The sequence below is a fragment of the Cydia strobilella genome, chromosome Z (genome assembly GCF_947568885.1).
Source record: "Cydia strobilella chromosome Z, ilCydStro3.1, whole genome shotgun sequence".
Lineage (NCBI taxonomy): Eukaryota > Metazoa > Arthropoda > Insecta > Lepidoptera > Tortricidae > Cydia > Cydia strobilella.
Window position 1 is genome coordinate 16309001 of NC_086068.1, and position 17160 is coordinate 16326160.

Genomic DNA, 17160 nt, shown 5'->3' on the forward strand with positions numbered 1-17160 from the left:
ACATCAACCTTTGAAGCCATTTACACCAGCCGTCAAACTCGGATTGTAGACACGAACAATTAACAGCACGAATTGTTAGACTAATTACATCTCTTCTACAGTTAATATGTATTTGGTTACTAGGAAATAGGGTACTACGATCGCGAAAGCAATACGGTGGGCGCCCTTTGCGCTCGGCTGAGCGGCGACACGGCGGAGGTGCAGGGCGCCACGGGGCTGCGCCTCGGGCTCATCCTGCAGGGTATCAGCTCTGTCCTCATCGGCTTCCTGCTCGCTGTCTGCTTCAACTGGAAGCTCACTCTTGTTGGCGCGGCGTTCTTGCCTATAGTACGTTCTTTTAATATAAATGTTTTAACGAAGAGTTGCGAACACTTATCTCCTTATCATTAATCTCGTGCCAGCTCTCATAGTTTTGAGTTTGAATCGATTTCAGACATCGATGTTTATAAATACTTATTTTTAAATGTACATAGTTTAAAGCCTGACAAGATTCTATTTGCGTATAAATATAAGTACCTAGTCAAAGAAATTGTCAAATTGTACGGTGGCAAACAAGCATACGGCTTGCCTGATGGTAAGCAGTCACCGTAGCCTATGGACGCCTGCAACTCCAGAGGTGTTACATGCGCGTTGACGACCATTTAAAAGCCTGTACATTTTTTTAAAGATTCTAATACTGTAGACACTGTAGACCCCATATTGTTATTGATGTAAATGTTTTATTGTAAGTATCCAAAATATTTTTATTGCATCCTTGACAATCTTTTTTTAGCCGTTTTGTGATAAAATCATTTCTAAATGCGAAATCTTTTCCTCTTGTTTACATCTTACATCGTTGTCATTCTATGACTTTCAACCATATCATAAACCCTCTATGATGCGCCGAAAAACTTCAGAGTACGGCCAACATAAAAATAAACTGTTTTGTTAGAATACATTTCTTATCTGTGAAAATGTTATTATTGCGCAAAAATATTTGTTTGACCCAAAGGTTAACTGGTAGAGAATGCCTTCTGGTATTAAGTTCGCCTTTTGTACAACTTTTACTGAGCAATACCGACCATTTCTTCCTATCCATCTTTCTCTTTATACAGTCGCCATTAAATAGATCAAAGCGGCCAAGATGCACAAAAATATCTGAACATGCACTCGTCTTGATAATAGAGGCTTCGTTCAAATATTTGTGAACACCTTCGCCGCTCTGATATATCTGATGGCGACTGTACATAACGGAGTGGTTTTACGTATTATCCAACCGTTACATAACAGATGGTGGGAAGTATCTGGCTAGAAGGCATCGTCGCCCAGAAGTCCGTCCAGCAGGAGCGCGACGCCATGGAGACCGCCATCGCCGTCGCCACCGAGGCTGTCGTCGCCATCAGGACCGTCCAAAGCTTGGGTAACTAACTGCGTATACAACAGGGATGTTGATTGTATTTCAAATAAATTATTTCTTACCATTCACGAAATAAAGCTCAAGATTAGTTATTTACGATTCAAGTAGGAAATTCGCAACGATAAGGTGATAAATAAAATTCTCCTCGCTTCGGTGTGTTAAATCGACACGAGTTGCTAATTACCTATTCGCACGTGTATCGTACAACGTTTTACAATACAAAAGACCCTTCAAATTTTCGATATTGGCACGGAACTGCTTATTAATTAAGTAGCACCATTAAGTACTGTAAAATATTTTTTTGACATATATTCTATTTATTAAATCGGTATTATTTAATAAACTATAAAAAGCAGGGAATTTGACCGTGACATGACTTATTCTGTTTTTTATCTTCGTTACGTTTAGCGCATCTTCCGTTGGAGGCAGATTCTCTTACTGGAGATTTCTTCGGCACTCATTTACACTCGTACTTGTACCTGATCTGAAATCAGTAACAAAATGCATAGTGTTAAAATAAGTCTACGGTTGACACCTCGTAATTCAAATCTGTTCAGACTTAATATTGTAAGACTTAAGGATGACTCACGTTAGACCGGGCCGTGTCCGGGCCGGAGCTTCCATCGCTTCGTTTTCTATGGAAAGCATCACGTGATCACCTGTCATGTCATAGAAAAGTAAGCGCCGGAAGCTCCGGCCCGGACACGGCCCGGTCTAACGTGAGTCATCCTTTACTTGTCATATAAGACAATAACAAATTTTTCCAATATTGGCAACGCCTGCCCAATATTGCCTTGTTTCCCAAATTTAAATCCCTTCGTTACAGCAGTATATGCGCTCCAAGCTTGAAATACGCTTTTTGTCCCCTTTCCACACAAAAAAGAAATAGTGTCGCAACCTGAAAAGGCGTGGAAGAATGGCAAGACTTCTGTCCTTTCTGGTCCTGTAAAATAAATTATACATCTATGCGTTACAAATAAAATCATATATTTAAAGGAAGTTTGCAGCACGTGACCAGTTGCCCTCGTACAGGAAGCAGACACGCGCATGATGGTCCATTATGTGGCTGATGCTGTAGCCCCAGGTCACACAAAAATTATGCTACGCACAGTGGATACTGATGTTGTTGTTCTCGCAGTTGCATGTATATCACAATTGCCGGAGCTCCAGGAGTTATGGGTACATATTGGCACAGGAAAGAATGACCAGTTCCTCTCGTGCCATGCTATTGCATCTTTATCAGGTAACTTTTGTAGTTCCTCCATTAATTGTAAATAAAATAAATATGTCACCGCAGTACGAGACAGGTCATCTGGGCAATTGGTCACGTACTGCAAACTTTCTTTAAATATATGATTTTATTTGTAACGCATAGATATATAATTTATTTCACAGGACCAGAAAGTACAGTAGTCTTGGCATTCTTCCACGCCTTTTCAGGTTGCGACACTGTTTCTTTTTTGTGTGGAAAGGTGAAAAAAAGCGTATTTCAAGCTTGGAGGGCATATCCTGCTGTAACAGAGGGATTTAAATACGACAAACAAGGCAATACTGAGCAGGCGTTGCCAAATTTGCCAATATTGGAAAAATTTGTAATGGTCTTGTATCATAAGAGTCTTACATTTTTAAGTCTGGACAGATTTGAATTACGAGGTGTGAATTAATCCCTAGACAGTATTTTAACATGCATTTTGGTACTGATTTCAGATCAGGTACAAGTACGAGGTACGAGTGTAAATGAGTGCCGAAGAGTACTTTATACAATAAGAAATCTCCAGTTAGAGCAGGGTTTCTTAAAGTGGGGTCCACGGACCCCTTAGGGGTTCGTAGCATGTTTATCAGGGGTCCGCAGTAAGTCAAATACCTACTGTAAACATACTTATTAGGAAATGTTGTAATAAACTTGACGAGACCTAAGTGTAATGAAACTTATAATAAAAGTAAATTTTAAAATATAAATAAGGGTTTTTATTATTTTTCTAAAATATTTTTGAACCGGGGTCCGTGGAATTGTTTAAATTGTGAAAATGGTCCGTGACAGCAAAAAGTTTAAGAAACCCTGAGTTAGAGAATCTGCCTCCAACAGAAGATGCCCTACGTAAACATATTCTCCGTGCAGTTTACCAAGAAGGAGTTTGGGGAGGAGGTTTGGGGACAGATTATATCCTCTCAGCAACAGCTACCATGCCCTGCTGACTGGGGCTGGTCCAAACAAAATGGTTATTGGGAGCCCATATGGACAAGCCGACCTGCGGCGGCTGCTGCTTGTTTGGAGATTATTCGTTGCCGCTATGCAAAACAAATGAGCAAGGAGGTGCAACTGCGTTAAAAAAAACTAAAATGTACGGACCTATGTGCATGTAGTGGCAATTGCGAACAATAGATATGTAATTTTAACCCGCATTTTTGTCAAACATCTAACTATGTTAATTTTATCACATTTATAATAACTACTGGCAAATTTATAAAATGTAGGCGCGAAGGGATATCGTCCCATATAAAATTTGAATTTCGCGCCTTTTTCTGCTGACATGATTTGCTTGACCAACTATATATCACATCCAGAAGTAATTTATTAATGTAATCTACAACCAGAAGTATAACAACTTATCAGAAATCATCTAAACATACTTAAAAAACCTAAAAGCTGCATACCGCTCTTACAACGCGGGTACGCCGCGCGACACAAAACATAGAAGAAAAATGTTTGACAAGTTTACTATTCTACCTATATATAGTAGGATAACTGGGCTATTCACGGGTATTTTTTTTCTAGAGCAAATTCTCATAGTTTTAATTCTATAGAGGATTTTAGAAAAAAAAGTGTAAAGATTTTTTTTAAATATTGTATTTCTAGAATTTTTTTGTATCGGTGTGAAAATTTAGTCACAGAAATGAATTCTTCATCCTCGAATTATACGAAAAAGACACCAAACTTGATATATTTGCTAGATGCATGCAGATATAAAGCTTAGAGTGGGGCGCGCCGGAGGCACTTCCCCCCCCCCCCCTGCCCACCTGCTGGGGGGAACCTCGTGGCAACCGGGCTAAATCAGCTCAGATCACCCCCAGGAACACCTGTTCCAAGCGGTTTGCTTTGTCTCAAAAATGCAAGGTCCCCTTAGAAAACGGGATCTAAGATCTCTAGCTATATTGCATGGGTCAAACGCAGATTATAAAAAACGGACTAATCCCAATAAGCTCTCATATCCCCTCTGGGTTGTAAGGTGAAATGGCAGTCGCTTTCGACTAAAATTGTCCTAAATGACAATTTTACTTACTAGGAGGACTATAGTCACTATATACAAAGTAGCAAAGATGCCCACTATAAAGCGGTTCTATACTTCTATCAGTCTTACTCTTAAATCTTAACTTTATGTATATCCAACGTTATCCACCTGAGAGAATTGAGAGGTGTTGACACTGGTGACCTAATTATATTACTCACCGGTCTATACTTATGTCATTTCTGTTCATATTTGATAATTACACTTGTAAATATTCTTAATACCTAATTGTTATTTTGGAGGGAAAAGGGTGCCGAGAAATGAGACACGTCCGTTTATCGTATGGCTATATTCCGACTGACAAGACTGTTTCCAGGTGCAACCGGCTGACGTGAAAATCTCATCTACCCGATATCTTAAACCTAACACTAATAAAATATGTAATGTTTAAATAGTGTTTTAGTCGTTTTAAATATATCCTATTATTAGTGCCTAATTTACCTACATTGCTTACTTTGTAATTAATGTAGAGATAATTGACAAAGTTAAAAATACAAATAAATAAACCTTGGATACCGCTACCGTAACTCCATCGGTGATGCATGCGGACGCACAAGTGAAACGGCCATGGATCTAATTTAGGCCGGACAGCTCCCTTGACATAATTATAATATTTGACCCTATTAACGAAAATATTGAGTGAGCAATGCAAAGAAGATACTTGAAGTTTTATTTTGTTTTAATAGGCATAGAGAAAAATTTCATCAATAAGTTCGAGGCAGAGCTGGAGGTGTCATGCTCCGCCATAGCCCGGAAGAGCCGCTGGCGCGGACTAGTACTGGGCCTGGGCGTGTACGTGCCGTTCATGGCGTTCTGCAGCGTCGTGGTGTACGGCTGCACGCTCGTCGTGCACGAGGGGCTTGCCTACTCCAGCGTATTCTTGTAATATACTGTACTATATTATCATATCCTGAAATGTACGATGGTGCTCTGGTACTGATACAGTTTGCGACACACTTACACTTAGGTGCATTACTGTCCCAAAGTTAGCATCTCAGTAATAAATAGAAGCAAGTGCATTATAATTAAAGGTATATTATATCAAAATTATGAAAGTTTTAGAATGGAGAACATCAGTAGCTTTAGTATTAGTAGACATTTATTTAAATACGTGACATGATTTTTATTTATAAGTTATAAAAAAAGTGCAACCAAGCGCTAATTTTTTTTCTAATTCGCTTATTGCCACAAGCCCTATATTGCCAATGAATAAGTACTTCCACAAATTGATACGAGGTCAGGAATTGTGTACCAAGGCTCGGAAACCAGTTAAATTTGCAAACCGTTATCATATACTTGGCGCAGAACTTTTTAATTTCGGTTTTGCTCGTAAAACCGTCATTTTTGAACCGGTTTATAGGTGAACATTTAAGTTCATCATTCGCTTTCCCTTGTCCCATTCACTTGGGGTCGGCGCAGCATGTCTTTTTCTTCCATACATCTCTGTCACCCGTCATCTCATCATTCACTTGCGTTAGTTTCATATCATCTTTCACACAGTCCATCCACCTTTTCCTCGGTTTTCCTCTCCTCGTACTTCCCTCCACATTCATTCTTAATACCTTTCTCGTCACATGACTTTCATTCCTCCGCATCACATGCCCGTACCATGCTAGGCGATTTGCCCTTACTTTTTCTGTTATGGGTGCAACTTTCAGGCTTCCTCTTATATACTCATTCCTTATCCTATCCATTCTCGTCACGCCACACATCCACATTTAAGTTCTTGTTAGGTAAAAACCGGTTTCTTCCTACGAGGGCTGCTACGAAAGTTTTTAACTGCTACGGCCCTACTCAGGCTATTACAATATTATTTATACCATTATGAGGGATATTTCAGAACCTACTTATACATAGAGGCATATACATAGTATATACAAGTAGTTATATACGCGCTACCGAGCGACCGGGGGTAATTTTCTTAGTAATTTCTAACTTCATACAAAACAGCTTTCTGTAAAAAATATATAAAATTAAAAATGAACGCATTAGTTTAAAAAAAATCATGGCCATTGAAATATCCCTCACAAGTTACAATTAAAAATAATAGTACATAACGATACAAGTGCGAAAAATAGAAAATTCGCAACGAGTGCCGATAAATTAAAACACAACCGAAGGGAGTGTTTTAAGTCGACACGAGTTGCGAATTACCTATTCGCACTTGTATCATTATGTACTATTATTTTTAATTGTAACTTGTGAGGGATATTTCAATGGCCATGATTTACGATAATCGTACAACGTTTTACAGTTCATATGGCCCTTTAAATTTTCAACACAGTTAGGTAATGTGCTAATTATCGCACTAGTGCGGTAAAGTAGCACCGTATGTACTGTAAATAATGTTGTAATCGCATGAGTACGACTGGAGCAGCTAAAAACTTTCATAGCAACCCTCGTATAAGAGTAAGAATTATGAAAGTTCGGAGCAAAAACGAAATAAACCGATATTTCCCGATAATTTTTAAACCGGTTCCGGGCCTTGTTATGTACACATTTGAACAAGGCTTAAATGAAATTGTTTATTTTAATAAAGTATTTTAGAAAAATAAAACATTTGCAATAGGTATGCTTAAAAATAAGTAAACTGCAATTGATATATGTGAATCGTTTGCTGTACAATCGTTTTTTACACAAAATTAATGATATTCTATTTAATACCTACGAGTAGCTTGACAGGATTTACGATAGTTATGCACCTAAGAGTAATTACTAAATTATGTACCTACAATATACATGTGAGTACCTACATAACACCTACATAACACGACGAGAGTGAGTACCTACATAACACCTACATAACACGACGAGAGTGAGTACCTACATAACACCTACATAACACGACGAGAGTGAGTACCTACATAACACCTACATAACACGACGAGAGTGAGTACCTACATAACACCTACATAACACGACGAGAGTGAGTACCTACATAACACGACGACAAGTTACAAAATGCCCCATGTAATTTCGATTTGCAGATATCCCAAAAATAACAGTTGTCGTATTATGGCAAATAGGCCGCATTAATTCAGCAGCGCGATGTAAATAACTTGTTAAGTTAAAGAACTTCTTCATCATCAGTTATATAAAGAATAATTTCCTTTTTATTTTATTTTGTGTCAGATACCAACGGATGTCAGCGTTTCGTAAAATCATGAAACATTTCGGTACCTAATCGCGGTCCTCCCCTCCATCACGCTGCTGAACACTGTTGCTAAGGGTGGCGGCAGTCTCTTAATTTATTATAGTGTAGGTATAGCAACTAAGTTAAAGGCGCCTAATACGGTGGGTGTCAAATTCGGCGCCTATCACCGTGGTATTTTAAAATAGGTACGCATTTTATGAACAAACCGATCGATTTTCTAAAAAATAATTATATTTTACACAAACGAAGCCTATTTAGTTTACAAACTGACCTATTTTAGTGCTAGTCATCACCACGGTAATAGAAGACTCGCGCATTTAGGTTTCAAATATTATTTTTTCAAATATAATAAACTAAAATGAGTTAAAAGTTACGAATGTGAAAGTTTAATAAACACTTCAATAAAGAAAATATTCTCGGTTGTTAAGAAGCTTCGATATCCTTCATTATAAGGAATAATTCCAAAAATTTCAAAATACCACAGTGTTAGGCGCCTTTACCTTAGATTCTTTAAGATTTTCCTAATGTATCGTAAGTATCGTAACTGGACGGTGGCAGAGTGACAGAGGCAGTAATGTACGGTGCCTACATGCTGGGACAGTCGTTGGTGTACGCGCCTAGCTTCCAGGCAGCCAAAGACTGCGGAGCGCGAATCCTGTCCGTCATCCACCGCCAACCCCGCGTCATTACGAAGCCCGGCCTCGTGGACTCCCCGCACTGGGTTAGTAACATGAATTATCAGACAATTATTTCTGAAAAGTGGCCGGCAAACTTATACCTACTTATAAATTAGGCCGCTATCTCATTTTGAGGTGTGGAATCGAAGCAGGGCGCTCTCCCGCATTCGCGATAAACAGGAAGCCATATATACCGATGTCACACCAAATTTTTGTAATGGTAGTAATGTTACATATAATTTATATTCAAATTAGTAAAGAAAAGGTTGTTAAGAGGTGAAGTTCGAATTACGCAAATCGTATAAAACGTATCTGAGCTTCAGAAATTTTAGGAAAAAAAAATGTGTAGTATCGCAACTTGAGAAGCTCAGTCATAAATAGTTAGTTTTATGATAAAAATATAGACAACCTTTTTGTAGGAAATTTCGTCAACTTTATTTTGTACCTACATATAAAAATTTTCGGTATGAACGACAGATTTCTAGAAATATCCAAGTTACCCATACTAATAAGCTTCTTATGCTTCCTCTCATGCGCGAGAGGCTTGGGCTATGGTCCACACGCCAGCGCAATGCGGGTAGGGGACTTCACTTACACCTTTGAATTTCTTCATATATGCAGTTTTCCTCACGATGTTTTCCTTCACCGTAAAGCTAGTGGTACCTAAATATTGAATGATAGGCCGTATTAACGTTGCGAAAACTGGTGCGAGTCAGGATTGAAAGTTGGACGACATAGTTTATTATCATCGTATATGTACTCTAATTTACTCTAGAAAAAAATTGCCTTATTTTCATTTGTTAGGTAAAAAATCCTTAATTACAAGTGTTGGTTTCACTACACCGCTCCATTTTAGATGACACACAATAATTATAACCACTAACTCGGTACCTCCACTATAACCCAAATCGTCATGTCTTACAAGAAATTAATCTTTCCGCCCATTTGGTTTAATTCGGGTAAATAGGTATTTACCCAATAGGTATTTAAGTACATAATAAGAATACTATAGATTGGGTAAAAACCCACGACCCATCTCTACGTCCCTAATAGGTACATACTTCCCAGCCTCGACAACATGCACTATTAGCACTTACATAAAAGTGATATAATAATAATATTTAAAATTCATGCGAGTAATTTGGAGGTGTTTGTTTTCAATAGTCTGCTACCGGTAAATTCAGTATCAATGAAGCAAAGTTCAGTTACCCGACGCGGCCACACATACGCGTGCTGCGGGGCCTGGACCTGCAGGTGGAGGCGGGCAAGACGGTGGCGCTGGTGGGCGCCTCGGGCTGCGGCAAGTCCACCGTGCTGCAGCTGCTTCAGCGGTTCTACGACCCCGACTCTGGCATTATCGTAAGTTTACTTCACAACACGGTGGCGCAGTAGAAGTCTTTGACTGCTGTATCTGCCGTACCTAGTTCTACCATAATTAATATTATTTAGAATCCATCATATCAGTTGGTGCAACCGGCCCTAAATTGTGTATGATTCACGTACACTGGGCATAACGCAATCGTTTGGTATTATTGACAAACGATTTTGTTATGCCCAGTGTACGTGAATCATACACATTTAGGGCCGGTTGCACCAACTGACTTGATGGATGGTTTCGCCCTACACAACATTTTTAAACAGGCTAACTATATAGCTGTACCTACTAGTAAAGGTTATCTTGTAATTAACCCCGACATTTTATTTTTTACACGTATGTAGGTATCTACGAACTAGAGGCCACACGCAAAATATGACTTTCATGGTGTCAATGTATTAAACCCTTTGTATGCCAGGAGCTGGACGGGCGAGATATCCGCCAGTCGCTGACGCTTCCGCGGCTGCGGCGGCAGCTGGGCGTGGTTCAACAGGAGCCCGTGCTGTTCGACCGCACACTGGCCGACAACATCGCCTACGGGGACAACTCGCGCCAACCCTCCATGAACGAGGTCGTCGCCGCCGCCAAGCAAGCCAACATACACAATTTCATTATCTCTTTACCACAGGTTAGACTGCCTTCGGATTTATACCTATCATACTGTCCTGCCCGTTTTCGACCACGGCGACTGTTTACTAGATTGACGTTCGTTAGCTCTCAGGTGGCTGACATAACCGATTTTAGCAGCAAATGTGCGGGCACATTCACTGCAGGTCAGCACCCCTCCCACAAAATTGTAATTGATGACCGCAGGTGGTCGGGCCTTTAACTCATCACGCTTCGCCGATCTCGATAGATCTACTTACCTCTAATCTTCGAAGGCTTGCACTTTTGTACTCACTGTATGCCTCTACTTCAGCCGATCTTGTGCTGAAGTCTCAATGGTTCAATGTCACATCTCCGCATGTGGCGCTGAAGCGCATCTTTGTAGCGCAAAGGTTGGCCGCCCTGTTTCCGCTTGCCATTTTGCAACTCAGAGTAAACCTATAAAATAGGAATATCAAAATGAATATAATATTTTTAAAATATAAAAAAAATACACACAGGCATTGACGCCTGTCCTGTTATTCAGGCAGGTACAGTCGTTTACAACTATAGGCCTTTTAGAGTTAGACCAAGAAAAGTCTGCAACGATTTTGATAGCACATCACGCAATGCAAGTGTTATTTTAAACGTCAAACTTCTATGAAATTATGACGTATAAAATAACACTTGCACTGCGTGTGCTATCAAAATCGTTGCAGACTTTTCTTGGTCTAACTCTATGTCCCTTTTCTTTGCCAACAAAATGCAAAAGAGAGGGACTATGGTTTACGGCCCATACAAAGGTGCGGCATAAATCAAAAATGGTCCAAAATTTAGTAAATTTTACAATGAAACTATTGTTTCAAGATAAACACAGCATATATGTATTTAATAAAAAACCGGCCAAGTCGAGTCGTACTCGCACACGAAGGGTTCCGTACCATTACGTAAAAACGGCAAATAAAATGACGTTTGTTGTATGGGAGCCCCACTTAAATATTTATTTTATTCTGTTTTTAGTATTTGTTGTTATAGCGGCAACAGAAATACATCATCTGTGAAAATTTCAACTGTCTAGCAATCACGTTTCATAAGATACAGCCTGGTGACAGACGGACAGACCAGGACAGACAGACAGACAAACAGGGGAGTCTTAGTAATAGGGTCCCGTTTTTACCCTTTAGGTACGGAATCCTAAAAACAGTTATTTACATTACATAAAACATATACATTACATAATTTGCTGCGTGTAAAGCGGATGCGGGTGCTGGTTAATGTAATTATCAATACTACAATCGTCCAAAATCGTATAAGATATAGCGTATAGCATATTAATATCATTAGATTTCATTGAAATTATTAACATTTTTACTTTACTTCTCGCTTGACGGTTGTAACAAAATAACCCTATAGTTGTACCTACCTGCTATATGATATGGCGCTGTCGTCGTGCATGGTCCCATAATATATTGGGACGAACATGCAAGAACGAAATTAATGTTAGAATAACCCTCTTAACGCTTAAAACTGAGTAATTATTTATTGAAGTAAAACTTCTTTAGGCGCGACTAGAAGGTTACTCAGTTTTTTTTTCTGACGGAAGTAACGCTCAGTAGTGACACACGCACAATAGGAAACACGTCAAAGTGCCAACATAGCGATAAATGCCACAGAAGTTTTACTTCAATCGCGCGTAAAGATTACACACACACTTTTTTTAAATAATTACTCAACTTCTTTAGGCGCGACTAGAGGGTAACTCAGATCTTTTTCTGACGGAAGTAACGCGCAGTAGTGACACACGCACAATAGGAAACACGTCAAAGTGCCAACATAGCGATAAATGCCACAGAAGTTTTACTTCAATCGCGCGTAAAGATTACACTCACACACTTTTTTAAATAATTACTCATCAGCGAGAGAAATCAGCGGTCAAGGTACTCTCATTAATAGAGTTACAAGTTTGCAGTATAATTTCGTTGACATTTTTTTTTTAAATCAAGTTCACTTCTTGAATTGATGTTTTAAAAAGCTATTTTAACTAGGTTAATTCAGACATGATATAAAATTTAAACTAGAGTAACAATCTAACAATCAAACATAGAAATACTTATAAATTCAAATAAACCTACGAAAAAGTAAAACTAAATGACGACAAATACAACATTACCCCCCACTCTGATTATCTCCCGGACCAAATGTGCCAAAAATACTGGCGGCATTACCTTGCTGAATGGCCAGGGATATTTTGTACTAGTTTAATAGATCCATTCGTCTATAGGTTTGTAACAATATTTACAGTACATATGGTGCTACTTTACCGCCCTAGTGCGGTAATTAGCACAATACGTGCCTACTGTCGTAAAACTTTGTACAAAACACGTGCGAAAAGGTAATTCGCAACTCATGCCGATTTAAAACACTCTTCGGTCGTTTTCAATTTATCGCTACTCGTTTCGAATTTCGTACTTTTCGCACTTGTATCGTAATGTACTATTTTGATGTCCTAAACTCCATTATAATGCGTTAATAATGATGTAACAACATAAATCATGACATTAATGACACGTAATTTCACGTTCTATTTTTATACTTTGACTTCGAAAAATATATTTGAAGATATGACGACTCCACGGATTCTAGAGCCACGGTAAGCACCCAAAACTCCCAAGCCTAATGATAATAATATGTTTTTTTTTTACGTGTGTCGTAAACCACAGTGCAGGAGCTTTGCTAACTCGTCTCCTTGGATCAAGTATAGTATGGTTTTGATGATAAGGGATCATGCTTATGTAGATAAGATAACAAAACAATTCACGAGTTAACCTGAGAGCCGCACTTTACCCTGGTCGTTTATTTCCAAACTAAGTGTTTTTCCCGCGTTTTTGTATTTATTGTGCATATTATGATTTATTACGCATTATGGCTGGATTCGGATGTATATATTTATCCACACTTTTGATCCGGGATATGTGCGTAAAAAAATCGATCTGCACTTCGCTCATCGGCTCATTTACAAATGTCTGAAATAAAGCAATGGTTCAAACACTGCTTTATATGATAGATTTTACAGGCTTTTGGTATACATATTTCCATTATAGAATAAGAATAAGAATGATGCAGTACTGTGTACAGTAGTGTGTGTTTGTAGATGGTAATCATGATACAATTTGTTTCAACAGTTACCCATTTCGGGTATGCAATACTTAATTAGCATGCAATTAATGTAAACATATTATTTTAGACTTTTGTATGTAATAGCCAGTTTTTCAGCCTGACCCTGAATCAGTTACCTTTTAGTGCCTTGATATCAGCTGGAAGGTGATTAAATACTCGAATAGCTGTTGCAGAAGTGCTCCTTTTGTATAAAGATGTGTTTGTATTTGGTAGTACAATGTTATATTTATATTGAGTCCTAGCATTGCACCTAGTTGAAGAGTAAGCTGTAAAATAATTATTTTGTTTTTTTTTTTACAAATAAGCGTATTATCTTAGCATTTGTCTTGTTATCTGCTTATGTATACTAAAATCTTGTAAGTGACTGCGTAGCTCAATTGAACATTAGGTAGTATTCAATTGAGCTGATATTTGGTCTCAGACAAGAGCAAACGTCCGTGACTCCATGACCACCCTATGACCATTTCCACGACCAATCCCATGTCCACCCCCATTACCAACCCCATGACCACCCCTATTTCCACCTCTATGACTAAACCCATGACCAACCCATGGTCACCTCATGAACAACCCCATAACCACCCCTTGAATAACCCCATGGCCAACACGGTGACCAACTTCAAGACCAATCCCACGGCCACCCCCATTATTCAATTTCTATCGCTTTTATTATTTCAAAAAGCCTTTCCTTTCATCGTCATAAGAGAAGAGTTCCTTTAGTTTAAACCAACAAAAGTGAAGCAAAGATATAACGTGCTCACGAGGAACGCGAAAGATTTTAACAGTGTACTTTCAGGGTTAAAACCAATTAAAAACCTTCTTTTGGCCTCAGAAATGCGTGGTTAAAATCTTTCGGGTTCTTCGCGAGCACCTTGCATAAATCGCGGTGGCTTACCACACACCGAAAACCATTCCGTACTTACCCCAACATATCTTACTTAAGTTACTTAATATTTTAGACTATGTTACCCATCAACAATTACGAGTATGTAATCAGGTACATAATCATATAAATACTTAAAATCTTTGACATACTGCCTATTTGAATTGGTATGAAAAGTAAAGTGTGATTCTTCATTTAATTAGGTACCTACGCTGTTCTAATAGGTTACGTTGAATTATTCATAAATATTTGAACAAATCAATAAGTAGTCACAAGACATGTTGCTACCTAATAAACTTGAAGTCTGAGGTTGTACACGTATGATTGACATACATTGCTTGTGTCAGGGATACGATACGAACCTAGGGGCGAGCGGCGCGCAGCTGTCGGGCGGGCAGAAGCAGCGAGTGTGCATCGCGCGCGCGCTCATCCGTGCCCCGCGACTGCTGCTACTAGATGAAGCCACCTCCGCGCTCGACGCCAACAGCGAACGGGTAATGTCAGGGCTACTCCCTTCCTTTCCATACTACTGTTTGGGGCCTTTTTCAGGTTAAAGCCAGACCAGTGGGGGTCCAGGCGGGGCTGGACGCTGAACACAGTGATGCTCGGGAATCTATACTTATAACAGTTATAACAGCTAAGTAAGTCGCATCAGTAATTAATCGCATGACGAGAGCTGTCTCCCGGGCATGACGGGCTCAGCATCAAGAACCTGCAAAATGCTAGACCACATATTTATAGACTGCTGGCCATGATATTCACCTTCGGCTTGAGATATTCTTATCATCCAGTGGACCTTATGAAACCTGTTATAATTTCCATTATTAAAAATAAGACTGGAGATGTAGGGGAGGTGAGTAACTATAGGCCAATATCGCTGGCTACAATGATAGCAAAAGTGTTGGACGGTTTGCTTGAACGCCGCCTTAGTGGATACGCCAGGCTACATGACGGTCAGTTCGGTTTTCGGTTTGGGTTATCTACTGAAATTGCAATTATAGTTCATAAGCATACCATCCGATACTACACCGATTGAAGCACACCCGTGGATGCTGCTTTTCTCGACTTGTCCAAGGCTTTAGATATGGTGTCGTACGAAAAGCTCTGGACCAAGCTCAAAGCAGCTGAAGTACCTCGAGAAATCATTGGGTTATTATTTTTTTGGTACGACAACCAAGTCAACTATGTAAGATGGGCAGACACATACTAGGATGGCTATAAGGCCGAATGTGGAGTAAGGCAGGGAGGATTAACGTCACCGTTGCTGTTCAATATGTATGTGAACCAGCTGATCGTTGAGCTCAGTGGCAATAGACTTGGCTCACGAGATAACCGCCATGTGGGATGTTGACTCGACGATCATTATTCCTATAGTCGTGTCAGCGAACGGTCTCATAGCGAAGAGTCTCGACCAACACCTAGAGAGACTCTCGCTGGGTGGTTGGATCAAGGGTCAGATGCAGAAGGCGGTAATTCTGGACACGGCGCGTATAGTACGTCGGTTCCTCACTCTGCGGCCCTGACCACCGGCAGCTTGGGCCTTGCCCCGTGGCCGGCGACACCCTAGGTTAGGTTTTTTATAATGTGTTTATATATTTTTTGTAATGTTTTGTAAGTGTTTTTATATTTTAATTGTATATGCATATTGTAAAAAGCCAAGCCTAAGAAGGAAAATAAATAAAGACAAATAATAATGTAACGTCCACTGTTATCGTGAGGGGGCTTGCTAAATAAAACACAGTGTGGTATTTACGTTCACCAACGGTACGAGTGCTATACCCGCAACGTCTACCAACGAACTGAGACCGGAGCCGCTACAGCCGGCGTACCACAGTGAACATTTAATTATGTATACATTACAAATAATAATAATTACTCTTGTAACTTTCTTCAATTTGTTCTTTAGGCTGTAACCGAAGCTTTGGAGAAGGCGGCGAAAGGACGAACTTGCATAACCATCGCACATCGGCTTTCAACTGTCAAGGATGCCGATCTCATCTGTGTATTGGACAAGGGTAAGGACACTTTGGCTTGTTACATCACTGAATTTCCTATTTTAATATCTGTATTTACATATAGCTAAGTAGGTACATTTTTACGCTATTAAAAATATATTTATATTTCTTTCACAAGGTAAAATCATCGAAAAAGGCACTCACGCTGAACTTATGGACATGAAAGGCTTCTACTACCGAATGGAAAAAGGACAACAGCTCGCCTGAATGCCGCATCAGCTTAAAATTGATACCTATGTAATTAAACAAGACACAATTATACATTTTATTTATTTACTTACTAAATAATTTATTTTTGTTTTACTTTGGGTCCCGCGTATTTCTAATTTAGTCTAGCAAGTTAAACTTAGGTGTTGTTCAAATTCTTACTGAATTCAAAGATGATAAAATGACTCGTACACGATACCTACTCGTAATAGTCGTACAACGATGAAATGATTCTAATATGGCTGAGTAGAGTTGTAGTAGGAGAAGCGATAGGGTTAGCAAGTTATATTATTTTTCATATCTTATCACTAAGAAAACTTTTAAATTATTAATTAGGTACCTACAACAATGTTTACAACAAATTTTATTGTATAGGTACCTATACATATATTTTCGCAATTATT

General features: G+C 39.1%; 1 protein-coding gene across 1 annotated transcript in view; it reads left to right on the plus strand.

The window, feature by feature from the left end:
* LOC134754172 (multidrug resistance protein homolog 49-like) overlaps positions 1–16801 on the plus strand; it is a 30473-nt gene extending 13672 nt beyond the window's left edge. Inside the window, exons 13-21 of the mRNA XM_063690302.1 lie at positions 124–327; positions 1270–1399; positions 5370–5565; positions 8396–8558; positions 9679–9873; positions 10308–10517; positions 14882–15028; positions 16441–16549; positions 16668–16801. Of these exons, the coding sequence (XP_063546372.1) occupies positions 124–327; positions 1270–1399; positions 5370–5565; positions 8396–8558; positions 9679–9873; positions 10308–10517; positions 14882–15028; positions 16441–16549; positions 16668–16756 (1443 nt within the window). The 3' untranslated portion in view covers positions 16757–16801. The remainder of the gene's footprint in view (positions 1–123; positions 328–1269; positions 1400–5369; positions 5566–8395; positions 8559–9678; positions 9874–10307; positions 10518–14881; positions 15029–16440; positions 16550–16667) is intronic.
* The last annotated feature ends 359 nt before the right edge of the window (positions 16802–17160 follow it).